The sequence below is a fragment of the Anser anser genome (genome assembly GCF_964211835.1).
Source record: "Anser anser genome assembly, chromosome: 13".
Classification (NCBI taxonomy): Eukaryota; Metazoa; Chordata; class Aves; order Anseriformes; family Anatidae; genus Anser; species Anser anser.
Window position 1 is genome coordinate 13,222,960 of NC_139734.1, and position 25,845 is coordinate 13,248,804.

At 59.6% G+C, this 25,845-nt stretch overlaps 1 protein-coding gene across 6 annotated transcripts in view; it reads left to right on the forward strand.

Annotated features, from left to right (window-relative positions):
* The window catches only part of FRMPD3 (FERM and PDZ domain containing 3), a 45,935-nt gene that overhangs the window by 13,351 nt on the left and 6,739 nt on the right, over nucleotides 1-25,845 (forward strand). Inside the window, exons 2-14 of one of the 6 annotated variants that reach the window (XM_083797809.1) lie at nucleotides 3,875-3,977; nucleotides 4,602-9,269; nucleotides 9,505-9,607; nucleotides 9,729-9,774; nucleotides 10,304-10,408; nucleotides 11,082-11,189; nucleotides 11,499-11,630; nucleotides 11,732-11,851; nucleotides 11,949-12,085; nucleotides 12,667-12,790; nucleotides 12,889-12,978; nucleotides 14,558-14,737; nucleotides 22,162-22,306. In XM_083797809.1, the coding sequence (XP_083653935.1) occupies nucleotides 8,954-9,269; nucleotides 9,505-9,607; nucleotides 9,729-9,774; nucleotides 10,304-10,408; nucleotides 11,082-11,189; nucleotides 11,499-11,630; nucleotides 11,732-11,851; nucleotides 11,949-12,085; nucleotides 12,667-12,790; nucleotides 12,889-12,978; nucleotides 14,558-14,737; nucleotides 22,162-22,306 (1,606 nt within the window). In that variant the 5' untranslated portion in view covers nucleotides 3,875-3,977; nucleotides 4,602-8,953. Of the gene's footprint in view, nucleotides 1-3,403; nucleotides 3,978-4,601; nucleotides 9,270-9,477; nucleotides 9,608-9,728; nucleotides 9,775-10,303; nucleotides 10,409-11,081; nucleotides 11,190-11,498; nucleotides 11,631-11,731; nucleotides 12,086-12,666; nucleotides 12,791-12,888; nucleotides 12,979-14,557; nucleotides 14,738-22,161; nucleotides 22,307-25,845 lie in introns of those variants that run through there. The other 5 variants (XM_083797810.1, XM_083797808.1, XM_083797806.1 and 2 more) reach the window with 5 other exon arrangements.

Genomic DNA, 25,845 nt, shown 5'->3' on the forward strand with positions numbered 1-25,845 from the left:
CCCTCACTGAGCTGCATGTCCTCGGCTGCTCTGTGCCTAGGTGATTTTAGCTTTGATTCAGCTTAGAAATTGCCTTGGCTGAAACTCTGTCTCTATTGTTTGCAGTCTGCAGGAGCATCATTGAACGTGTCAAAAAGATAAATTGGAGAGAAGGAGAGGGAAAAAAAACGGAGGCGAGCGGTGCGGTTGGAGAGGAGAGTGGTGCGGGCTGGGCTCTCCCAGGGCGGCTGGTGCTTCGGGCACCCTCTCCCTCTGCCCAGGCTCTCCAGGGTGCTCAGGGTGCCTCTGTCCTGCCCGTCCAAGGAGGGTTCAGGCACCCCTGATGCTGTCCCTGGAAGGATTGGGCCCAAGGGCTGAGGTTTGGGGGTTATCCATCCACGTTGGGCTGTCGGTCCGTGGCTGTCCCAGGGCATGAGCATCCCTCAGGCACCGTAGGAAACTGCTCCTGGTGCCAGCGCTGGGGACGCAGCTCTGAATGGCTGGGGTGGTTGGGTGTTGTGACGTGGTCGCTGCTGGTAACGCCATCAGCCTCCTCCAGAACACCTCCAGCAGGAGCGTCCCTGCCCCAGGGAGCTCGTTAGCTGCAGGACATGGATTTGGGTTCAGTCCCACCGAGGCTCTGGGGGGAAGTGCTGGCACCGCGTCGCCGGAGGTCAGAGGGGCAGTTGTTGCCGCTGCTGGGGATGCTGGGGCAAATGAATCGCCTGTTAAATAAAATGTCAGCCAGAAATGGAGGAAAACTGGCCTTGCTTTTACGGCTTGCACTTTACAAAATGAATATGCTCGTGCACGGTTGATTTGCATATTCAAAACAGGCTGCCTGGGAGGGCTCTCCTTTTGAACTGGGTGATACCAAAGGCTAAATTGTGTAAATTCAGTTATCCAAACACTCCTCTAAATGACTGGAATGATCTAATTACATAATCCATTGCCACAGGAGATGGTTTTTCAGAGCTTGAGCCTCTTTGTTTCTGGAGACGACGTCACCTCGCGCGGGAGGAACGCTGATGAGGAATTGCCCTCGCCCGCCGGCGCAGCCGAGGTGGTTGGGGTGCGTGCAGGGAGCCCGTTCCCCCGTCGCCTTTCACACCTGAAATCGGGGAGACTGATCGGTGTGAAAACTTCACGAGGCAGACATCACCCGTGTCAGATTAAATAAGGCTGGTCTCAGATAGGAACTGATTTGCATGGGCTGATCAGGCGAATTGCTACAGTGTCTGCAGGACCTCGGAAAGTCGTCAGGTTCCCGTGCAGGAGGAAGGCAGCGAGCTGCCGCTGCGGAGCTGGGCTCTCGAGCAGCCGTGGGCATTGCGGTGCCTTCAGCAGGAGCCACGTCTCCACCTGCTCCCGAGCTCCGGGCAGAGAAGGAGCCATGCGATGGCACGGGCAGAGCTGAGGCACCCCCGGGGGCCACGTTTTGGCTCTTTCTGGTCACTCGGTCGGGGACGCGTGCTCCTGGGCCGTCAGGAGGCTGCCCGGTTGCGGAAGCGGGGCTGCGTTTCCCATCCCCTGCGCTTGCCTCCGGGTCTCCCCGGCTGGCGTCGGAGCAGCCGTGCTGTCTGGTGGGGAGCAGACTTTGCTGGGAAAGGGTGTTACGCAGCCGTGGGCGTGCGTGTCCCGCGGGGGACGGCGCCTGCATCCCACGGGCACCGCAGACACGTGTCCCACGTGCAGGCTGCGCGCGTGTGCGTCCCTCGGGGACCCCGGCTGCCTGCATCCCGCCGGGGGACCGCATGTGCGTGCATCCCTCGGGGACCCCAGGCACGTGTGCCACCGCGGGAGCAGCTCCGTGCGCCCGTGCCTGCACCGTTCCCCCCAGGCGAGCGCCTTCAGGTGACTGGTGGGCGAGGAGGCGTGCAGCTGGGGAGCCGTGCGTGGCTCCTGTCGACAGAGAGACGCCGTCTCCCGAGGCTGTCGGCTCGGCGCAACATTTGTACACACGTGTGGAAAACAGAGTGCGCGTGGGCGGGCGGGCCTCTAAATATAGACCTGGCTACCTGGGATGCTCGCACGCCTGCTCTGAGGACAGCTTCGGTGCAGGTTGTAAAGAGATTATAACCGAGTATACATTAAGCCTCTCTGCTAGAAACGCCAGCAGCCCCAGGCGGAAAACATCACACTCAAAGCTCCTTCTCGTCCCTTTTTTTATTTTTTTCTTTTCAGTGATGTTGCCTTTATCTGGTATCAGCTCAAGAGCTTTACTGAGCCTCAGAGCACCAAAAGGGCTCCCGGAGGGGCAGGATGGGACAGGGGACCTTACGATGCTGTTTGTCACCCCCCAAAGCTAGCGTTGGTCGAGGCTGGTGACAGCCACCTCCGTGGCTGTGGCAGGAGCTCGGAGCTGCACTAGGAGAAGCCATCCCTGCAGCCCTGCTCCAGGACGGGACATGTGGGTGGTGGTCCCCGCTTGTTCCTACACAGGGGAACAGGGGCTGGCTCCACCGAGAGCGGATTCTCCTTTCGAGGGACGGTGGTGACACAGGCGGCGAGGTGGCCATAGCTCAGGGGCTTCTGCGTTCAGCCCTGGGTGGCCGGCCCGTGCTGGGTGAGCTCTGGGGTCCGACCCGTGCTGACACCAAGACACGATGTGCTGCCTCCTTCTCCCCCTGGGGCCATCACACTGAGATCTCGGCTGGGGACGCTGCTCGCTCTGCGCTCCTGCAGCCCTTCCTCCCCGCTCTGCGCCACGCCGCATGGAAATAGCGGCCCCCAAAACCCCTGGCAAGCCATCAACCGAGCAAATTGCTCTCCGTAAATCCCGAGTGAAAGTCCTGGGATTCGGGAGGGCCCGAAGGAAAGCGTTTGATTGGATTTTTCAAGCTGCTTTCTGCTGTGCCAGGAGAGACAGGCTGACAGCCTCCCTGAATCTTCCCGGCTGCCATTTGGGAGCGGGTTCAGACAGATTGCGCCCTCTCGATAATGGGATATAAGCGATCTATAACTCTCCTCCCTTTATTTAACTCCCTTCCGGACTTCATACGCAGTAATAAATTCCTCCTCTTGCAAATCCTTCTGCAGGCCAGCTCCTCCGCAGGTCTCTCTCCACGTCCAGCAGGCGTGGGGGGAGCGAAGGACCTGGAAATGAGCACAACAGGGGGAAAAACGGGCGCGGAGTTGAAACGTCCTCGTGGTGCCACGTGCTGGGCAGGCTGCCTTGGGGCAGGCTGCCTCGCTCCGGGCTGCAGGCAGGGCGTTTGTTTCCAGCAATGTCAGAAAGCACAGCTAATACAACGTGAAGGTCGCCCAGGTTAAAATCGGTGGCGTTGGGAGACGGAGGAGCTGAGAGGCTCAATCAGCAGCGTTAACCGAGTGGCACCGAGCGGCCGGGCGCCGGGCGGGATATATTGCACCCAGAGCACACGTCACACAGCCGGAGTGTCAAGGGAGTAAGGGAGAAAAGTGCTGCAAATTTTGCTTCATTGCTCCTTATCTCTGATTAATCCTCTGATGTGTTCGTCTCGTTTTGGCCCGGTGTTGCCTGTTTACGGTGTCCCTGCAGTCCTCGCAGAGATAAAGATGCCTCCCAGCCTGGAGCGCCTTCACCAGCCCTGGCTGGGCGAGGGGTGGCCCTGCCGCTGACGGTGGTGGAGGAGAGGAACGAGCACTGTGCTCATGGTCACCGTGGTGGGCGACAGCAGGGAAGGGGCTGGAAACCACCTTCTCCCTTCTGTCTGTGGAAGGGAAAGAAAATTACCCTGCCAAGCTTGCCCCACGTTGCTCCTTCGAGTGTTTCAGGCACCCGCAGAGTTGCGCGCGGCTGTGGCTTGCCGCAGGCAGCCCGTGGGTCCAATGGAGAGCTGCCGGCCTCCATCCCTTGGAGATGGGCTGCTGGCGGCGCTGCTTGTGACACTGGGGCCGTTTCCCTTCTCTGCAGACCCTGCTGCCTGAGCTGCTAAGAGAGGGGCCGCCTCGGAGCCTCCCACCGCCCGCTGCAGCCCCCGGAGCAGTCGCCGAGTGCTGTGCACCGCCACCAGCTTGTAAGTGGATGAGACAGCTGGACAGGGCCGTGGGGGGAAAGGGAGAAGGAAAAGCAGCGAGGTGACGCGTGGGGCAGTCCCTTGGGCACCCAGCCTGCAGGTGGGAGTCTGGAAACTGGGACAGCAATGGGGACAGCGAGGGCAGAGCCTCTGCCCACGCCTGGCAGGGAGAAGAGGAGCTCTGCCTTCATCCCTGGGGCCATCGCGGCATCTCTCCCCCAGCTGGGGTCATCCCTGCCCCGGGTCTGCTCAGCAGGGTTTTGTTGGCAGCCTCGTGGCAGCAGCTCGCCTGCCTTCTGATGGTGTTTCTGAAGGATTTTGCTTTGATCCTCTTCTCGGCAAGGCGCTTCTGTACGTCTGCAGCTGGGGAGAACAAAATTCCTTAAATGGCCAAAAATCGCAGGGAAAATCGGGAGAGAAAAAGCTGGGAGCCCCCAGGTAAAACCAATTTGCATTTATACGAAAATGATGTCTGCAGCAGCGTGGAAACCCACACGGATGAGGCAGCCCGCTGCCTACGGGAGGCATTCAGACAGGTTGCACGGGATGCCGGCTTGTCCCCGTGCACGGGGCTGTCACGGGGGGGTCTTCGTCACCTGAAATGTGCCTCCTTCGCCCCTGCAGGGATCGGACGCCCCGCGGTGCCGCTGGCCAGTGCCTGCCCTGGAGCCCAGCCACCCGGTGAGGGCGCTGGGACACGTGCCCCTGGGGTCGCACCCCTGCCACGCTCACACGCGCCCCGGGGAGCCCCCCGCAGTGGCCGGACACGCGCAGGTGGGTGCGCGCCTCGCGGGCAAGCTCGGGAGGGGGCTCATCCGTGTCGGGCTCATCCCGGTGGAAATTCCCCCAGGTTTTGGCAAGAGATAGCGCCGCAACTCCAGAGGCAGATGTTGAGCCTCTGGCTTTAGTAGCTGGAAATTGCTTTCACACCCACTTGAATTTACAGCCTCCCCAGCACCCCGTGGCAGCGCGCTCCAGGCATTAATTGGCTGCCGGGTGGCGAAGTCCTTCCTTCTGCATGTTTTATACCCTATTGTGCCGATGCCTTCCCATTCTCGTATGGTCCTGGCTCCCTTCCCCCGTGTCAGCCTGGTTTTGCAGGCTGCCTCCTCTTCCCTCTCCCTGATCTCCTTTCCCAGCCCTCGTCTTACGTGAGGAAAATGCCGCCTGGGAGCGTTTGCCTTTGCAGGGTGCCGTGGGGGCTGCACTCCGGATTTTCAGTGATGCTTCCGTACGCGTCTCAAAGGACTTCACGGGGCTTGTTTTGGTACAGCCTCTTCCCGCACAGAAGCTGTTTTTTCTGTTGACCCGTGCCTCTCTGGAGGTTGGGTGCAGCCATCTCCGTCAGTCGTGCTCACGCTGTGTTTTCTGCTAATTACCAGCATTCCTCTGGGAACGGCTTCTCTCCCTTCCCAGGCAGCAGCAGGCAAAACCTCGCTCCTAGGGGGGCTGAACCCCTCTCCGTCCCCCTCCGCCACCCCTGGTCCTGGGATTCCCACCTGGCAAGCCTGCCCCCGGCCCCGATGCCACGTAAAGAGCCGCAGGCCGAGCAGCAGAGATCTGTGCCTGCTGCCTCCTTATTTACAGCTGCGTTTGGCCGCCTCGCCGGCTCCTCCCGCAGCTCCGGGGGACGCTGCTCGCCGTCTGCCCCTTCCCGTCTGAAAGCCCCGGGCGTTTCGGCCCTCGGGCGGCCGCCATCTGGCACCTGGGAATAATGAAGTCCTGGGCCGTGTGGCAGGGCCACACGCGGCTCCCCAGGCTGTGTCCGTGCAGTACGTCAGACGTGACGGCCTGGGTCGTCCTGCCTTCTCTAGCTGTCCCTTCAGCCTCGGCCAAGCTGGCATCCCACGCTCCGGCCCTGCCCGCCGGAGCCAGCCATTAACTGCTGCTGCCACAGCCAGGACAGCTGCTGCCGGGCCTGCAAAGGCGCAGCGTGTGTCTGAGCAGCTCTGGAAGCACAGCAGCTGTCTGCCCTTGCAAACAAGGTCTGCGTCATTGGGACCGCACAAGCAGCATCTTCCATCGTGACCAGGCGCGGCCGTGCCAGGCCGGCAGAGCTGCCACGCACCCCGGTGCTCCTGCCCGCTCTGCTCCTGTCCCCGCTGCTGGTCCCGGGCCCCAGGAGCCCCGCAGGCTTCCTCTGGGCTGGAGACCAGCACCCAGGGCCGGAGCTGCCGTATGCTGCCCATAAAACAGCTCCTGGCCTGCTCCCCGGCGTTCTCTGCCTCTGCCACACGTGCGCAGGATCCCACATGCCTCGCAAGCCGCTCGCCAACTGCAGCCCGGCAGATGGAGGAGCCGGGCAGAGCTCTGCAGCAGGAGGGACAGGGATCCAAAGGCTCTGTTTGTTCTCGGCTCTTCGCGGCAGCAGAGGAAGCGGGAGGAGAGCTGGCACCCAGTGCTGGAGCTCCGCCTGCACGCGGTGCACGCACCCGGCCCGCCGGCAAGAGGCTCGGGCACGGGAGGGAACTGCTCCTCCTGCTCTGGGCCTGGGCCCGCAGCCTGCCCAGCACCTCGGTGTTTGTTCCATGTAACCTCCCCTGAGAACTGAACCGAGGCAGTGTGAACGTCTATCTGTATGCCCCCAGCCTGTTTTAAGGGTTTTGTTGTTGTTGTGTTTTTTTTTTCCTCGGTGGTGTTGAGTAGGACCTGTTTCAAACGAAGCCCTTCTTGAGCCACAGGAAGCGTTTCTGTATGGTGCCATCCTGCTTGAAGGCAGCCGGGTGTAGATGCAGCCCCTTGCTCCCAGTTTGGGCCTGGCACTGGTTTGTTCTGGCGGCTTTCCCTGCCGGTAAAGATCTTTTAGTCAGCACTAAAAGCAGAGGCAGAAATCCGGTCCTTAGAGGGTGCGGAGATTTATTGCAGTAGGAAATTAAAAACGCACACGTTGCCTTTTGGAGTAAGCCTTGCTCTGCCCGTACCCGTGTGGGGGAAGCGATGGCTCTGCACGCGGCCGGTGTGCTGTGCTGGGGCATCCTGGGGCGGCAGCAGGGACACGGGCGAGAACAGCCAAGCCGGAGTTACGGAGCCTTAGGGGGAGAGCCGCCGCTGCTGCTCGAGGGCTTGCTCACCAGCACATGGCTGGGGGCTGAGTGAGCGCCGTGCCCCAGGGCTGGTGCAGGAGAGCTGCCGTGGGATGGATGCTCACGGCCTCAGCCCCAGAGAGGCATGTCGTACCTGCTGGCGAGCACATTACTGCTTCGCCAGGAGTGGATAAGTCATGCTTACGAGGACACTGGTCCTCTTTTATTTAATTTCCTGGTAATGCTTCTGCAGCATCAAAGTCTTATCAGGAGAGGAGCAGCTTAAGAGATTGGTAAAGGAGTTTTATTGTCAGTATGCAGCATTTTATTCCCCTCTTCCCTTTAACATCGGACAGCAGACCTGGTTATGGCTGAAACGAGGTGCGCCTTTCTGCTTTTCTCCTTTTAAGTTGCAAAGGTTTCCCTGCTAACCTCTTGCAGATGGTCATTCAGCCGCGTGAGCGGCTGCTGGTCCTCCAGGAGCCACGGGCTCGGTGGGGCTGATGCTGGCACTGCAGCTGCGGGGCTATTTGCAGCTCCTACGGGCGCCGCAGAGTTCCCATTTCGCAGACAGGACACGTGCTGCGGGACAGATCTGGGGCCCTAACAGCTTCAATGGGACAGCTGTGGCTCCAGGGCTTGTCAGTGACTTTGCAACCCCCTGCCTCAGTTTCCCCAGAGCAATGGTGTTGAGCATCCGAGTGTTTCCAGCCTGCAGTTGTTGTACCATCGTCCTCACTCTTGCACGCTGCTGGGGCTCGTCAGTTGTGAGCGGCTGGGGGCTGCGGCTGCTGGGGGCAGCCTGGGGGTGGCAGGGGGGGAGGTTTGCTCGGCGGCTGTGCTGTCTGTTGCAGCCAGCTCCCTCTCTACAAACAGCAGGCGTTCTCCCTGGCCGTGCCAGGAGTGCCGGAGATGCGACGTTACGTTCAGTCGCCTTTTCAGCAGCAGACAATGTCCTTGGATAATGTCCATTTAAGAAAATTGTTTGAATTGTGCAGGTTTTTTTTTTTTGCTGTTTTTTTTTTTTTTAATGCTCGTGGGAGCAGCAGAGCAGATAATGAGGCAGCGCAGAGCCAGCGGCAGGGGAGCTGGCACCGAGGGCGCTCCCTGCGGCTGCGTCTTGCGGGAGATGGAGCCCCCCGTGCCCGCGGGTGCTGCACCCCGCTGGGACCTCCTGTGGGTGTGCTGTGCCCCCCCCCAAGGAAATGCCCGCTCCCTTCCACCCCTCAGAGGTTCCTTCCCTGGGACGAAGCCGGACCCGGCTCCCTTAAAGCCTCTTGGGACAGGTGGCCCCTGGAGCACGGGCTGGTGCTGAGCTGCCAGGGGCTCCAGCCCCTCTCGTCCCGCAGTTGTTCCTCGCCGCCCTGCGCCAGGTGCCCGCAGTGGGAGGGGGGCATCGGGAATGCAGACAGATTGGACTAGATGGGTGATGCGTCAAACCCTAAACTGATAAGAGACAGAACAATTGATGTGTTGCCAAAAAGGCTGGGAAGGATCTTTTTTAAGCAGGCTAAATAGTCTGGACAGGAACAAGCAATGAGCGGCACAGAAACAACGGCATGTTCATCGCGTCGTTTGTCTGGCGGTGGCCGCGCGCGCTGCCATCTGCCCTGGCTGCGCTCCGCAGCTGTCCCCACCTCGCTGGCCTTGCTCCCTGCTAACCGGCTGGCAGCCCGGCCCTGCTGGCCCCAGCACCGCAGCCGGCATCGCAGCGGGATGCCCCGGGCAGGTTCAGCATCACCTCGCGCCGGGCTGGCTCTCCCCAGCTGCAGGAGGCCCCTGGGCGGGTGCTGCGGACTCGTCACATTGAGCAGCGGCAGCTCGGTCTGTCCTAATCCTGATTTTTTTTAGGCTAGATTTGATTCCACCTGTGCCGAGGATGCCAAGGGTCTGCATGGGAAGAGTCGAGAGTAGGGACAGAGCGAGTCGCGGGGACAGGGATGGGGCGGTGAGATGCTGGGACAGGAAAACTTACCCGTGAGGTGCCACCCGCCAAGCTGCCATCAGCGGGCTGTCCTCTGGGTCCCGGGGGATTTGGGGCGGGGGGGGGGGGACAGCTGCCTTTGCAGCGGGGGTGATGCGTTACATCCCGCCCCCCTCGCTGTGCGGCGCAGCCATGTGATGCCGGAGGAGCGCGGCGATGATATGGAATGTGGGCAGCTGCCTGCGGACACGCTCCGACAGGTGACGGTCCTGCGCCACCCCCGCTACGGATTCGGCTTCGTGGCCGGCAGCGAGAGGCCCGTGGTGGTGCGCTCGGTGGCAGCAGGTAAGGTGCACGGGGGGGGCCCGGGGCATTACCTCGTGGCTCCCGGAGCGCCTTCCCCCGTGGCAGCCCCTCCCCGGCCTCCTGTCCCCGTCTGTCCCCTCCGGTGGGCCCATGGGGTCCCCTCTGTGGCCACGTACGCGGATAAATGCTTTGGGGGTGGTTGGGACCTTAATTCCTGGCTGGGAATGTCACCACCACCCCCGGCCAGCCCAGCGCTGACCCTCTGTCCTGGCAGGTGGCCCCTCTGAGGACAAACTCCTGCCAGGAGACCAGATTTTGGCCATCAATGATGAGGATGTGAGTGAAGCCCCCAGAGAGAGGTTCATCGAGCTCGTCAGGTGAGGGCAGCAACCTGTTCATCGTCCGCCCCGGGAGGGGTGCGGGACTGTGCCGGCTGAGCGCTCACGAGGCCGTGTGTTGAGCAAACCTGTCCTCCTTCCCCTCTCCTTTCTGTCGTAGGAAGGCCAAAGACTTCATCATCCTCACGGTCCTGCACACCCACCAGGTGAGAGCAGGCAACGGGTGCCACGGCCAGCCCCCGGGGAGCCGATCAGGGGAGATGGGATGGGGATTAGCAGCCCTTTGGGAGACCAGGGTGGGGTTTTGGGGGCCCCAGGAGACCGCTGGCTCAGCTGAGGTGTCAGGCCGGCTTCCCACCACCCCACTGCTCTTCTGAGCTCTTGGCTCTCAGAGCTGCCACGAGTGCATGCATCTCCCTGTCCTCATTGCTCATGAAACCACCTCCTCGTGGGACAGAGGGAGGGAGAATCTCCCTTCTATAATAATCCTGATAATTCTTGATAATAATCAAGGATGCTTGTGGGGGCCACCAGGCATGCCTGCTGAAGTGACCCAGCATGCCGGCTGGGAGTCCCTGGCGAGATGGGGCTGCCAGGCCCCAGGTTTATGGCACGACTGACACCAGCACCGTGTCGTGATGGTGTTTGCTCCCCTGGCGTTCTCCTTTCACCGTGCCGGGCTTTCCCCGCGCTGCATTACCAGTGTAGGTGATTTACCCAGCGCTCTCTTTCCAGTCCCCCAAATCCGCTTTCATCAGCGCAGCCAAGAAGGCGAAGCTGAGGTCCAACCCGGCGAAGGTCCGCTTTTCAGAGCAGGTGACGGTCGGCGAGACAGACCCAGTGAGTCCTGCCCGCTGCCCTCCCATGGCACCGAATGTGTCCCCGTGGCAAAAGGCTTCGAAGGAGCGCCCCTGAGAGGGGTGGGCTGGCCGGGGCATGGCTGCGGGGAGCTGCTGTGCTGCAGTGATGTTCCAGCTCAGTGGCATCATTTGTTAATTGCAGGAGGGTTTTATTAAGCAGCACTAGTACAAAAAAAAAAAAAAAGACACTCAAAGCGCTTCTAGCAAATTCTATTTTTAAGCAAAATCAATTAGGTAATTATCTGATCGAAGCGCTGCTCACTAAATAAAATCAGCTGTCACCCCACTGCCTGCCCAGGGCTCGAGCAAGGCTGAAGGGGGCTAAACTTGGGCTGGGGGCCAGGAAAGAGGCGGTCGGCTCTGAGCCCCCCCAGCAGCTCCCCTCTGCCGGGCAGGCTCCAGACACCCCGCTGGGATGCGCCTGACCAAGTGGGATGCTCGCTGCTGGCGGCTGGGCAGGTGACTCCATCAGGCAGCCCTGAATCATTCAGGCTCTGTGCTTCTAAATGCTCCACGGAGAGGCTGGGTTTTCGAGGGAAATGTGCCTCTGAGCGCACGAATGCAGGGAAGCGAGGGATGCTGTCAGCACTCCATCAGACAGCCGTTCTCTCTGCCTCCTCCCCTCCATCCCCACCCTCCCGCTTCCCCTGCAGGACATGCTGAAGAAGGAAGCTCTCCTCCTCATCCCCAACGTGCTGAAGGTTTTCCTGGAGAACGGGCAGATCAAGTCCTTCACGTTCGATGGCCGAACCACTGTGAAGGTGGGCCCCCCCCCGCTCCTCCCCTCCCCGGCACCGCAGCGGTGCTCCCTTCTCCATTTTTTCTCTGTCTCTTGCTTCCTTGTACAAGCACCTGCGAACTGCCATGACATAACAGCGAGCCCCTTGGCATCCCTGGGTGATGCGTGCTGCAGCCAGCACCTCCTGGGTGCCAACTCTGGGGCCGCATCCTGCACCGGCCTGGCCCTGGGTGCTGGGACGAGGCAGCTCTCGGTCGGGTGCCGGCCCCCCCACGCCCCAGAAAGGAGGCAGCCGCTGCCCCGCACCCAAGCCCGTCTGTGGCGTTTGCAGGACGTGATGGTGACGTTGCAGGACCGCCTGTCCCTGCGGCACATCGAGCACTTCGCCCTGGTCCTGGAGTACTCGAGCCCGGAGCAGAGCCACCGCTTCCTGCTGCTCCAGGACAAGCAGCCGCTGGCCCACGTAAGCCCCCGCGTGCCGGCGCGCGGGCAGGCTCCTGCCCCAAAATCAGGAGCGCGGGGCTCGTACCGTGGGCTCACCAACCCCATCTGCTCCGGCCCCAGGTCGTGCAGCGGACGCACTACCACGGCATGAGGTGCCTCTTCCGCGTCAGCTTCTTCCCCAAAGACCCCGTGGAGCTGCTGCGCCGCGACCCCGCGGCCTTCGAGTACCTCTACATCCAGGTAGGGACGGGACGTCCTCCCAGCGCCCGCTCCATCCCCGTGAGGAGGGTGCCGGCTGCCCCCGGGTCCCTGAGGACACCTCTCCTCTACCCCGCAGAGCCGCAACGACGTGATCAGAGAGCGCTTCGGCGTGGACCCCAAGCCGGAGATGCTGCTGGGGCTGGCTGCCCTCCACATCTACATCACCGTGGCGGCCACGCGGCCCAGCCAGAAGGTGTCCCTCAAGAACGTGGAGTGAGTCCCGATCCCTGGCCCCGCCAGGCCCACTCACAGCAGCCTCCCTGGGGCTGGGGAGGCGTGTGCTGGGAGCCCAGGAGCATCCCCAGGGGAAGCCGGGCTGATTTCCCACCTGGCGTCCCGGGCGAGGAGAAGCTCTGTGGCTGTGTGACACCAGCACACCGCCGAGCCCTGTGGCCGTGGCTCAGCCCTGCTGCGGCTCCTCCGGGGCCTTAAATCCATACGAAGCGCAGGGTGGCCTTGCCCAGGGTGTGCAGGGAGGGAGATGGCATGCAGAGGGGGAACCTCAAAAAAGAGCTTTGAGGATTTGCCCAGCAAAACCTCACATGGCGGTGAGGCCTTCTCACCGCTGTGCACCCCATCCCCATGGGGACCCACGCCAGGGCTGTCACTGCTGCGGCGGCGACACCGAGCTGCAGTTCTGGCTCCCTCTCACGGCAAGAGGACGCTCCCCGGCGGCAGCCCTGCCTGCTGGCCCTCTCTGCCCTCCTGTCCCCATGCTGGTCCCCCAGGCAGGGCTCCCCAGCGGCGGTGCCCAGCACTCGGGGTGCCCCAGTTGAGGCTGCTCCCTCCCGCAGGAAGGAGTGGGGCCTGGAGCCCTTCCTGCCCCCCTCGCTGCTGCAGCTCGTCAAGGAGAAGAGCCTCCGCAAATCCCTCTCGCAGCAGCTCAAAGCCCACCAGAACCAGCCCGGCGGCACCAAGGTGAGCCCACCAGCCCGCCCTGCCGCACCTCGGTGCCGGTGGGGTGACGTCGCGGATGTCACGCTGGTGGTGATGGCCCGTGCCATGTCTTTGGTCAGGTCTCCGCTGCCCAGGCCAAGCTGCAGTACCTGAGGATCCTGAACGAGCTGCCCACCTTCGCCGGGGTCCTCTTCAGCACCGTGGGCCTGGTACGGTAGCTCGGGAGGGGAGGTGTTTGGCTCCGGTCCTGAGCGTGTGGCCGGGGGGAGAGCTGGGGGAGATGCGTCCGTGGCTCCTGCAGGGGTGTCCGCTCTGTGTGCACTTCCCCGATCTGTTCTGTCCTCCCGGGCCCTGTCTGGAATGCGAGCCCCTCCAGAAAAGCCTTCAGACCTGCTGACAGCAGGTTGGATCTGCAGGGCCAGGGCTCTGCTCCTTTCTTGGCGGCCTTTTGGGCGACGAGGTGATCTGCTCGGTGAAGCTGCGGTAGTGCCAGGCATGTGCTCACATCCCCCAGGCTCCCCATCCACACCATCCAGCTGGGACACTCTTCACAGCGCTCTGCTCTCCTCCTCCAGCTCCGGGGAGGCTGGCCGTGTGCTGCCGTCCCTCTCAGAGGAGGGTGACCCTTGGCAAAGGCCACCCATCCCCTGCTTGTCCGTGCAGGGAGTAGCTCAGCTGGCCCTGCCATCTCCGTGAGTGCTGGCCCAGCCCCACCGCCGCTTGGTGGCTCTCGAAGCTGCCGCCTCACTCCTCCCTCATCTCCATCAGAGGCATCTCCACCCCTCACCCAAGCCACCTCACTTTCTCCATGGCAGGAGGAAAGCCACCGAGCCAAACAGGAGAACGGAGGACCTGCTAAGGCTCCCCGCTGCCTGCCTCACCTCTCCATCTCCATCCCTCTCGCTCCACCTCCCATCCAGGGGACTCCATGTAAGTGTCACCTCCGCCACCATCACCTCTCACCCCCACCCGAGGGCTCAGCAGCTTCCTGGCTTCTCCGGCTTCACCCCCTGGGTTTGATTTCTTGCAGCCCGTGATGGATTTTGTTCTCACCGTGTCTGGGAGCTCCTAAGAAATAAGTGGGTGCAGAACCACACTATATCTCATAGGTGCTGGGCGGTTGGAGCTGTGCCTCCAACCCTGCTTGGCTCTGTAGCATTGGGAAAATCATCCCTGGTGGGGGTGCCTGGCTTTTTGTTTCATCTCTGAGACCACAGCTGTGCCTCTGAGCCAGCTGAGCAAGCCGAGCTAGGAGCTGAACCACGTATTCAACCATATGAGCCACAGACTCGAGCAGTAAAAAATATTTCCTGATTCTCTTCTGCGCTGGCCTGCCCAGGTCTGGCTTGGAGCATCCGTGCTGGGCAGACCAGGACAAGGAAGATACCAATTTCAGTCAAGGCTTCAGTCTTTCTTCTCATTTAAAATGCATTCACTCCCTCGCTCCCTCCTCTGCTTCCCTCCCTCAGCGGCGATGTCAGATCAGGCAGATTTGTAACACGCTCCCACTTCGCTGTAGTGACACCAGCAGGCCTGAATATTTCATGTGGACGGTCAGTTCGGGGCTGGAGATTTAAATAGCCTTGGCACCCCGTGCACGCTGCTGCCGGCTCTGCAGAGAGGCTCGGGGAGGGGGCCTGGCACCAGCTTCACCCGCTGCTCCCCGCCAGCCACCTCCGCCCCCGGCCGTAGCAGGAGCCGGCCGAGTTCCTGACATCGCTCCCTCGCCCGTGGATGCGTTTATTGACGTCTGTCCGTCTGTCTGTCTCCCTTTCTCCGTGCGCCCAGGACGAGAAGCAGCCGGCCACCACGCTGCTGGTGGGCCCCCGGCACGGCATCAGCCACGTCATCGACCTCAAGACCAACCTGACCACCGTGCTGTCCGAGTTCAGCAAGGTCAGCAAGATCCAGCTGTTCAGGGAGAACCAGGGGGTGGCCCGGGTGGAGACGAGCATCCTGGATGCCAAGGTAGGCACCGGGCGCCCCAGGGGACGGCCTCGGGTCCGGGGGCTGCTGGGGCGAGAGGAGAGGTCCGTGGCTGTGGCCGGGGTGGGTGCAGGCACTGCAGGGCACCACCGAGGTTTTGGGCAGTAGCACGAGGTGGAGCTCGCCGAGCCACGCGGGGTTGTTGCGACTGGAAATGCTGGGACCAGGCTGTCAGGCTCGGTGTGAGAAGAGATCCACGGCCACCCCTGGGTATGGGTGTCCCCGGCTCCAGTAAGCCCCTCGGTGGTGTAAATGCCCTCCTGGGGTCTGTGCGTAACCACCCTGCCCTCCCGTGCCCTCCGTGCGTGGTGCAGCGGTGGCCCCTCCGGTCACATCCCTGCCACCCCTCCCCACCCCTCCCAGCCTCTTTTCTCTCTCCCCATTCCCAAACTCTTCAGAAGGATTGCCAGCAATACGCTGGGAGCTTTACTGACTTCTGTGGTGCCTGGTCCACTAAACCCTTCAGTGAAGCTGAGCTCCTTCTCGGGCTGCCTCTGCGTTTCCACATCTCCTGTGGGGTCTCTCAGCCTCTCTGCAGCCCTTGCCTTGTGGTCCCTATATCAGCTGCAGCCTCGCAGATGTAGCGACGGGGGATTTGTTTAGGATTCTCCTGCTGCCTCCTCTCCTGGCAGACTTTAGCACTGGGCCGGGAGGTCCTCGCCTGCTGGAGGAGCAGCCTTTTTCCACATCCCCTCCATCCACATCCCGGTCGCTTGAGAAAAGGCAGTACTCCCGTGCACCTTCCCGTGGGCACGCACGCACAGTGGCTTTATCTCCCTGAGAAACTGCAGACGGCTGCCTCCAGCCACTGAAATCCCCCTGTGCCTCTGGAGAGGGGAGAACATCCCATGGGTGAGGCCCAGCAGCACCCCGCCGGGGCACGGGCTGCTGCAGTCTGTCTTCATTTAACTGCTATCCGAAGGGCTGGGCTTTAAAGGCAGGATGTCTGCTCCAAAACGAGGCATATGCTAATCCCACACAGGACAGCGATGGATGAGGCTGGCTAAGAAAAGCTGGCAACGAGATCATTACCTTGAAGCGCTAATCTGCTTCCTGCAATTACTGCATGGTACGGAACGTGTCGCTGGCTAAGACACGGGGTTGCAAATAAATCCGTTCCCTCCGTGATTCGCAGCCTGATAGAGACAGCCGTGTCCTACCCCTCTGGGGACCTCTGGTCAAATCCACACGACGTCCCCGAGCCTGTCGGGGCAGGGAGAGGCTGTGAGGGTCCCCGGGCTGGGGCTGTACCGGGGGTGCCAGCCTGGGAGCACCTCCGAAGGCTGGGACGGAGGCGAGCCAGCCCAAACCTGTGCCGTGTCTGCCGCAGCTGCTTGCTGGGTTACTGTGGAAACGGCAGATGTTGAGCGATGGGTATGGGGTCGGTGCGGAAGGGCTGGGCCGGGTTTCTGTGCGCCAGGTTTAGTGCTGATCCTAAGGGTTAAAAAAGGGATCGGGACGAGGAGCAGCCCTCGGCCACCCGAACACCCTCGCCTGCCTCTGCAGCCCAGACCCGCCTGCCAGGAGTGCGCTGGGGAAGATTTCCAGGTAAGAAGCGAGCCTGAGCAGATCACAAACCATTTGTGTTTAGTTCAGGAGGAAAAGAAGTGGTGGTTGTCTTATAAATTATTCACCGGGCAGTAATAGCTTTGTTTTGGAGCTTTTCCATCCTGGGCTTCAGTCGGTGTTTCAGACAGCCTGTTCTGGGTACAAAACCCAGGCAGAGCCTCTGCTTTGCTCTCTCGCTGCCACTGCGACAGTGGCAGAGGGACTGGGGGGGGACCAGGTGCTGGCAGGAGGCTGGCGCAGGGACCAAAAGCCTCGAGGTCTCTGCTGCTGGGTCCAGGAAGGGTTTTTGTTCTGACTTGCTGGGCTTGAGCCTTGGTTCTGGAGCTCGTAGGCTCCCCACGCTCCTCCCAGCTCCTGTGTTGGGACATGGTGGCAGCTGGGGACATCAGAGCCGCCCCCTGTATCCAGCCCAGCGCTTCCTACCAGCTGCGTCCCTGCCCACGTGGCTCTGGCGGTTCCCGCAGATGCAGAGGTTACGTTCTCACTAAAAACCCTTTTCAAGTGAAGCATCTTTCCTTCCTGCTCTACGCAGCTCCACACTGCTAAGCTTTTCATTACGACAGAATTAATATTGGCAAGAAGCTTCTGAAACCCCTGAAAAGGGGCTGGAAGAGGAGCTCGGGGGCAGCCGAACCTCCCAGCCGAGCCCGGAGGAGCGCCCGCAGCGGGAAGCGTCCCCGTGCCTGCAGGGAGCAGCCGTCCTGGGCTGCGCAGCGGCTGGCTGCCGGCCCACGCCATTTAATCACGGGCACGAGGGTAATTGGCTCCGTGTGTCCCAGCAGGACCTGCCGCCAGCCGGCAGTTTAGCCGAGATCAAGGCTCGGCACAGGAAAACAAAGGGAAAATTAATTCAGAAAGGTCCCCGGCTGCTGCCGCGCCTGGGATCTGGCTATCGATTTCAGCATCCCGGGGGCCCCGGGCATGCCTCCAGGCAGTGACAGAGATAAAAGCGCCGCGCGTGTCCGGCTGCGGCCTGCTCGCCTTGCCGGGGAGCCAGGCAGCTCCTGCCCGGCCCCCTCTCTCCCCAGAAATAGGAGGTGCAGGTGGTGAACGGGCATTTGCTGGTGTGCGTGGATGAGACGAAAGCCACGGGGAGTCCCACCCCGCTGGGCAGCCGAGGCCAGCACCGCTCCTGCTCGTGCAAGCAGCGACTGGAGCCGTCAGATCTCTTCCACGCAAAGAGCGCGGCTCGAGACTGATGCCAGAAGCTGCTTCCTGAAGCCGAATTAATCTTACTAGTTTTCTTTGCACTGAGCCATTCTGAAACACCGTGAGAGCGAGATTTCCCTTGTCTCGGTGCCGTTCCCGCGCGCGGAGCCTTTGGGCCGTGACTGAATGCAGGGCACGCAGCGGCGCCAGCCCCAGGCACCCGGAGAGGGGCTGGGAGCCAGCCAGCGGCACGAGGTGCAGGCAGCATGCGGAGGGGATGACTTACCCAGCCTGCGCAGCCAAATTTAATTCGTTTATTAAGAAAAAAAGAACAACCAAACAGACCTCAGGCATCTGGTGCCGTGGGGACGAGCACGGCACGAGGTGCTGCGAGCTCACGCACCCCGAGGGCTGGTGTCAGCAAACGGGAGGTGCAGAGGGTGCCAAAAGCAGCCCCCCGTTTTGCCAGAGCGTGCAGGGAGCAGGGACAGCATCCCGCAGAAGGGGCGGCTGCTGAAATCCCGACGAACGAGAGCACCGCTGCGAAAGCTGCAGATGTGCTGCAAACCAAGCCAGGAGCTGTATTGATCAACAAATGAGAAATAATGGTCCTAATCACAACAAGCCCGGTATCGATAGAGCCGAGTTAATAACGCTTAGAGGGAGGGAAGGAAAGGTCGGGTGCACGTGAAAAATTGACTGCTGTCTTGTTAGGCCCCGGTGCCTATATTATTAAATATAAACTTGGCAGAACACCTCAGGTAAGCCAGGGAACATAAATTATGTAAATTCATGTCCCAACTTTCTCCTGCGCTGCATTAAGGGAAGCAGTGTAAGACCCAAAGTGCATGATAAAGAGAGGAGATTAAAAGGAAATACACATAAGCTTAAGGGTTAGAGCTTGCACAGATCAGGTCATAAATTAATTTAAATATCAGGACTGCTAACATCCTCTAACATAACCCTGGCCATAAAATTTCATCCAGATGTTCTTCTACGAAACCTTCACCTTTGCCTGAACAGGAGAATACCCTTCAGAAGGACATCGAGGGTTGATTTAAAGGCAGTACATAATAGAAAAAGCATTCTGTCCTTAATGAGCTAATGCAAAACTCATCTCTCCTATCCAGTATAAATGTATTTTATTTTACTTTCCGGCGAGATTGGTTGCTAAGCAGGAAGCTTCAAGTGAAAAAACGCCCTTTGCTCATTAGGACTAGAAAATCCAGAAAACCAGTATGAGTGAAAGATCAAAACATGAGTGGTTTCAGGCTGGTGTTGCGGATTTAGAGGCAGAAAGAGCTTTCTCTTTAATATTTGCTTCTTTTCACGTTGGCCTGTTGTAGGTCTGAGAAGGGCCCTTACCTGTGCATCCCGCTGTGCATCTGCTGTTTGGCGTTTTTTAAAAGTTATCCCAGTGAGTTTGTTTCTGTGTAAAGCTAGCTTTCATCCTCAAGGCGCCACTGCCCCGACAAAAATCCCCGGCCCCCACGGGAGCAGACCCCGGGGGCTGCCGCAGCACAGACCTGCCTGCGGGAAGGAGCAGGAGGAGGGCCGCAGGTGTGTAGGCGAAATGTTCCAAAACTTGTCCTGCACGAATACCTGTGGTGTGTTTTTTTTCTCTTTTTAACACATAATTTGTGGCAAGGCACATTGCTTTGTCAACAGTGGGGCTGCTGAAGCCTGGTTCCCGTGGCTTCATTCAGCATCCCGACGGCGCTCCCCTTTCCTCTCATTTTCTCCTGGATTTCAGCCCTACCTGCACGAGGCGCTGGTTCCTGCCTGTCCTCGGCTCCCTCCCCTCTTCCCCACAGTGGTCCCAGCCCCTGAGCAGCAGCCGGGACAGACGCACTGCATTTTGCGTTTAGAAAACCTGTGAAAAGCCACGTGCGTTCAGCTTGCTGCCTTGCTGTCGGACCTCCTGGAGCTCAGGCAGGGAGATAAAACATCGCCACCAGGGATGTTGTGTGAGCCCCAGCCCCGGGGAGCTGCCCACCAGCGTCCCCTCTCGCTCGCACGAGGTTTTCAAGGAAAAGGTCAGTCCCATTTGCCACGGGACACTGGCATCCCAATGAAGCTCAAAGCACAGAGTACAGTCCCACATCGTTATTTCCTAGAGCAGCTCCCTGCAAAGCTGCCCCGAATTTACGATGTAAAAGCCTTAGCAACGTTAGCTGGAAATTTTTCAGGCAACTGTTCGGAGTGTAAATGTTTGCTTAGCTCGCTTGTGCCTGGCTGTCTCTGTAAGATCTCATTTTCCTTGCCTGCTTGGAACAGGGTGACCACGATTGCTGGAGCCTTAAAATAACGTCTCTGTTAGCTGCCGCTCATCACACCTCCTCGCTGTAGCCTGATTTCCAAAGGAAACAGGGCTTCTGCCATCGCCTCGCCTCTTCGCCTCTCCGCCCCACGAGGCGTTCCCAGACCTGCTGGCCACTTTCAGTGCGCTTTGTCACCGGGGCAGAAGTCCCAAAGGCAGCGGAGGGGCGAGGGCAGAAGGCTTCACGCTGTCGCTGCCCAGCCGATGAGCGGCTTCCCTAATAACAGCGTTTTAATGCCTGACAATTCCCGAGGAACTCTCACACCACTCGCTTGGCAGGGAGCGAGAGTAATCTTATCAGGGCCCCCTCGCTAAGCTGCAATGTTAATCAGCACTGAGATTTATCCCTTTCAGAGCAGCGTGCTACAATTAACTCCGGCATGCAAGGCGCTGATTGCTGGGGCCAGCCTGGAGGCTGGGCTTGCTCAGAGACCTGGCAGGGACCTCGCAGCGTTTTGGTGTGCTTTGTGTTTTATTCGTGGGCAAGAAGTGCCGGTCAGGGCTGTTCTGCCTGGGTCCGGTCTCCCTGCGGGCAGGCGGGCTGATCGCTGGGCTGCTGGTGGCCAGCAGGGCCCGACAGCCCATTCCTGGGTGAGCTGGAGCATCCTGAAACTCAAGGATCGTTTAATTACGCAGCAGTGGATAATCACCAGGCATTGCCGCTCTCACCTTGGTGTTTGCTTCATTTCTTGTTGCTCGCACTCAAACCCTCACTGCTGCATAACAGAGGGGGAAAAATGTGCAAATGTCTCTTTATTCAACAGATGGCTTGGAAAAAAAAAAAAAAAAAAAAAAACAAGAATGCTTAGCCCTTGCTTTAAGGATGCTTCATATGGCAGAACTGGAACACATGGTTACCTTTCATCACTTATGTCAAGCCTGAGGCTGGGCTAGGAGCTGGCACCCCCCTCCCCACCGCTGGATGCCTGCCTCCTGCGAGCTGCGTGGAGAGCCTCCTCCGCCCCTCTTCTCCTTCTTGACGCTTTCCCTCTGCTCCGTGTCACCTCGAGTCTGTTTGCCGTGATGCAGAAAGCCTCTCAGCAGAGCTCGTTTGTGTGTCAGGTTATTTCTTGTTCTTGTGCCATGCCGCAGCCGGGGAGGGAACGTCTTTGCGCCTGCCCAAGGAGGAAGCAGCCCCCGGCAGGGGCTGGGGTAGCTCGGGGCTGGTGGCCTCGCACCCAGGTTTATTGTGTTGTGTCGGACAGAGCGTGACATGCTGCAAGGGTCTGCCTGTGCCAGGATGGGGCAGAGTTTGCTCAGTGACTTAGGAAAACAAGCGCTGAGCAGAGCACAGAGCCAACCAGCGGGTGCCGGGAACCTCCCGCGGTTAGAAAACAAGCAAATGAAAATGGCTTTAATGCTTCTCACGCTGCGTGGGCTGAAGTGGTTTTAAAATGGGCTTGGTTGGCCCTGGATGTGGTAAATGAGTTGTGAGCCCTGGAGGGGCCATTGCAGGAGCAGCAGAGCCCTGCCCGTGCCACCAGCGGGCACGGCGGCACTGGGAAGGGGGTGAGTGCGCTGCCTGGAGGTGGCTGCCTCTTCCCCCGGGGCCGGGCGCTCCTGGAGAACACCCACAGGGATGCAGGAGCCAGAGTTTGTGCTGCTGGGCTCGTCCTTCCCGCGAGGAGCCCGAGGTGGGAAGCCGACAGCTTGTTTGGGAGAAGCCGGGCACGGGGCAGTCCCGGTGCCTGAGCTGGACCGTGCGGTGAGGCTGTATGCGGTGCTCACATCGTGTCTGGTTTTTTTCGTCTCTTTAAAGCAAAGACCTTTTTTAGCGTGCGAATAAATGCTCTCCTAAAACAGAAGACGCCATCTGCTCCTAGGCACAAATTGAATTTTCCAAAGGGTTAGGTTTAAATAAGATCCATGGGCTCAGAGCAGTGGCTGAGGGAGCCCGTAATGGGTTTTTGCCCCTTCTGCAGCTCACTGTAAGCAGATGCCTCGGTGTATGGGAGGGCGACGTGGTGCCTGCAATGACACAGGGGCTCTGGCAGCTGGAGACTACGCAGACTCCCCGAGCTCCCCAGGGCCTGGTGTTTAATCCTGGTGCTTGTAGGTAGGCTTTGAACACTGGGATGCACACAAATCATCTGGACCCTGCGGGGAGCGCACGGCGGCTTTCCCCTCTTTCATCTTCCTTAGAGGAGTCGGCAAGCGGGGAGCTGCAGCTGCAGCGAGGCGCTCTGTCAGGCCCTAAGATTTGTTGGGTAATCTGCGGCAAGGACGTGCACGTGGCTGTTTCTTCCCGTGTGGGAGCTAAAGCTGCCAGCCAGCTCACCAGTTACCCCAGCGCGAGCCCTTGGGAGCACCGGTCCCGCACCGGGCGAGCTGCGTGGCCCTCACGCGCTGTGCCTCTCTTGCCTTCCAGCCGCTGGTGTTGCTGATGGAGTGGCCCGAAGCCACCAACTTCGCCTGCCTGATCGCAGGCTACTGCCGTCTCCTGGTGGACTCCAAGAAGATGATATTCTCCAGGCCCCCCAGCCAGCCCCCGCCGCCTCAGATTATCAAGGCAGGTACGGTTCAGCCTCTGCTTTCCGTGCGAGCCCCTTCCCAGCCACCTCCCTCCACCGGGAGCCCTGCTGTGGCAGGAAGGAGGTGGTTCCTCTGGGATCTCCCTCTGTCCCGGTCCCCCCGCAGCACCAGCAGCCCCCTCTGAACGGCAGAACGCGGCCTCGCTTTGCAGAAGCTCCCACTTAAACAAGCGTGAGCTTGCAGACGCAGCCCCTGGCTGTACAATGGCCGTTTCTGCCAGCTCTGAAAGTGTGGCTACTCTGCTGATTTCCTACATCGGGGGGAAGTTCGGGTGTGTGGGCTTTCCAGGTGCCCAGCCTGCTGCAGGGAGCAGAGCGCTGCTCTGGGCACAGCAGCTAAAGACAGGTTGTGTCCCACCAGGCACTGATGCTCTGTTCCTCGAGGACAGATTTCAGCTGTCAGTCACTTTCAAAATGATCAGTTATCATCGAGAGGGATTTCAGAGAGGAGCCAAACCTGAGTTACGTGCCATTACTCCATGCAGGGTGTGCATATTGAGTACGTTTGGTACAGGGAAATATAAAGTACAGGCTCAGTGGCTGGAGTTGCTTCTCAGTGCAGTGTGTGGAGAGGCTGGAGATGCCCTCCCTGCTTAGCCAAGGGCTGTGAGGGGCCTTCAGTTTAGCTGGTGGGGTGCTAAAACTGTCCCCTGGAGATGGGTGTAGTCAGAGGAGGTGCCAAGAGCTAGCAGGGCCCCTGGGGAAAGGACCTGGTGCCTCTGAGGTGTGAGGAGTGCACCCGGACATGGAGCTGGCACCAGCGGGAGGACGCGCTCGGGAGGAACCGGGAAGGCACCTCCAGCACGCTCAGCGCACCCAGGGAAAGACCTGGCAGGTGATGTTGGTGTGAGTATATGAGCATGGTTTCCTTTGCGTCTTCGCCCGTGCATCTTACTAACAGCTGCCACCGTGCTCTCTGCTCTGGGTGTCCTGCATAAACCCAGCCCCGTTTGGTACGAGCGAAGGGTGCTTCCAAACTAAGTGGTGTCATCAGAGCGCTCCCTCCCTTCACACCACAAGGCATGGCCTGAACCGCAGCGTGTCGTAGGTCTTGCCTTTTTCTTGACAGTCACAAGAAACCAGTGTCGCTCTGCGTGGGGGCTGGAATGAGCGCGAAGGGGAGTGACGGTGTGGTAGCACAGCGATGGAGCAATGGATCCGTGCTCTTCATGCTGAAGAGCTGGGCCCTCTCTGGGTGGCCTGGGCTGTCCTGGGGGGCACAGTAAAAACCTCTCTGGGCAGCAGAGTGAAGCGGACCCAGTACACTCAGCCCAGCTGCTCAGGCATTGTTCAGGAGGGGTGAATTTAATTTGTGTTGAGAAAACAAAGTCTGCCAATAGTTGTGGCCTTGCCACGGCTGCAGGCTGAGCTGTCAGGAGCTGAGCAGATCACCAGGAGCTGGGGCTGCCGGTCGTTAGCACATCTCTGCAGGAACGATAAGAAAGCCCCACTGGGATGAATCAAGTTCCCCCAGCCTTTGACTTCCCTGGCTGCAGGCAGGCCGTGCCAGAATCTTAAACATGACATCAAGCCCTGGCCTGCTTTTTGTCTAGAAGCGGAGTACATCCATCTGCCTGGAGGCCCATTAAACCCTCCTGCTGAACTGCAGTCCTGTTTAGAAATGCACGCTCCCTCCAGATGCTGTCAGTTAAATCCCTCAAATCCCTCTCTCGGCGTTTCCCTGCGGAGCCGCACGCCAGACCCCTGCCATAGCTGCACGGACGACTTGCCTTCCTTGCCCCTTCCTCCCCCCGCACCCCCAGAGCATCATTAGCGGAGCAGCGCCCAGGCCGCTATCTCAGCTCTTTGCCAGGACTTTCTCTTCCAGAGGAAGCAGCTGGATTACAGATTTTATGGTTTTGGCCTCATTCAGAAGCGGGCCCTGATTCGACGTGGGCAGCCAACAAAAGCCCCGGCTCAGCCTTGGCAGAGGCTGGTGTACATGAGCTCTGGGCAGCTGCAGGTCTGCACGGATGATCCTTTCTCCTTTGCCTTGGTCCTTGCAGCCCGTTGCCGAAGGTGTCTTCCCAGCGTTCAGTCACCCTGCTGGTGTTCCTGAGCACCAGTACGTCCATAAATGAGAGAGAGATTGTTTAGATTAGGTTTTTAGCATTGCAGGTGATGAACAGTATAATACAAACGTGTGTTTTGGGAGACAAATTGTCCAATTTGTTGAGCTAATGAATTTAATTAGGATTTATTTGATTTAATTTACACTTTGTAAGATGGAGCCTGCATCCCCCTGGCACCCGTTCTCGGCACAGCTGCACAATTCAGCCTGTAATGCAGACAGACGCCCCTCTGGAGGGCTGGACCGCTGGCCAGAAGCTCAAGCAATATTTCAGCTGCTCGCCTTGCTCAGGGAGGGCCAAGAGGAGGCTATCACAGGGAAATGCTTAATAAGGAGCAGAGCATTACTGCACCGTGTTTAGCAGCCTTCTGTGGGCTCGCTGAAGAAACGGCTAAGTAAAACGGCTTGGTATGGCCAACGTTATGCACAAATGGTGACAGTAATTCCTTCTTGCCATATAACTGCCATTAAATGGCAGGCTGAGGCTGAAAGTCCTCATATATGCATGCAGACATGCTGTTCCCACTACCCTCTGAGTCTCACCAGTAGCTTGCGAAGCAGCATCTGCATGCCCAGGTTTTAGGACTGGCTGTGCCGGGCAGCCCTTCTCCTGCCTCCCAGCAAGGGACCTTGCTCCCTCTCTCTGTTGCTGCTGTGCAGCACAGAAACAAGATGTTTGCTTAGGTAGCCAACCTGGATGGAGTCCAGCTGGGAGCAGAAAGCAAGCTGATGCAGTTAGGAAACAGACCTGTCAGGAAAGGTTAAAGGAATTTGCTGCGTCTGGTCTAAAACCGAGGCGGGTAGGGAGATGGAGGGGGAGGAACAGCATGATCTTGCTGGTGTCTAAAGGCTGCTTATAAAAGGGCAGCGATCGGTTGTGCTGCAGGTCCAGGATGTTAATGATCTAATTCCTAGCCAAAAAAAGAAGATGGGGAAAAAAATAAAAAGTCAGAGTCAATACTTATAAATGTCACAATATTTAACTTTATAAAATTTATATGATTGAACTCTGTAACACGTAATCATTTTGGAGACAAGGGAGGCAGTGTGCTCAGTCAGCGCGCTGCGGGGCCTTTGCTGGCTGCAGCTCAGCTGCTCCTACATCCCAGTGAGCCACCCCGCAGGCTCTTCTGGCCTCAGCCATCGCCGTGCCCCAGCCACGCGTAAGGGCCTCACTAAACCGCTTCCAATAGCCCTTTGTTAATGGGAATCCATTTTTTATTGCTTTAGGAGAAGAGGCACGTTAGCTCCTTCGACCCGCGCGGGCTCTCCTCGAGCTGCGGAGCAAGGAGCTCGCGGCACGAGCTGAGCCGGGTGCGAGCTGCGTTCAGCGCCCAGGCTAGGGGCAGCCCCAGGAGACTCGTGCGTGGTGTCCCTCAGGGCATGACCCTTTCCTCCACGCGCTCAGCGGGGAGGCCGAGGCAGGTGCCGGGTGTGCAGAGCCTCCGTC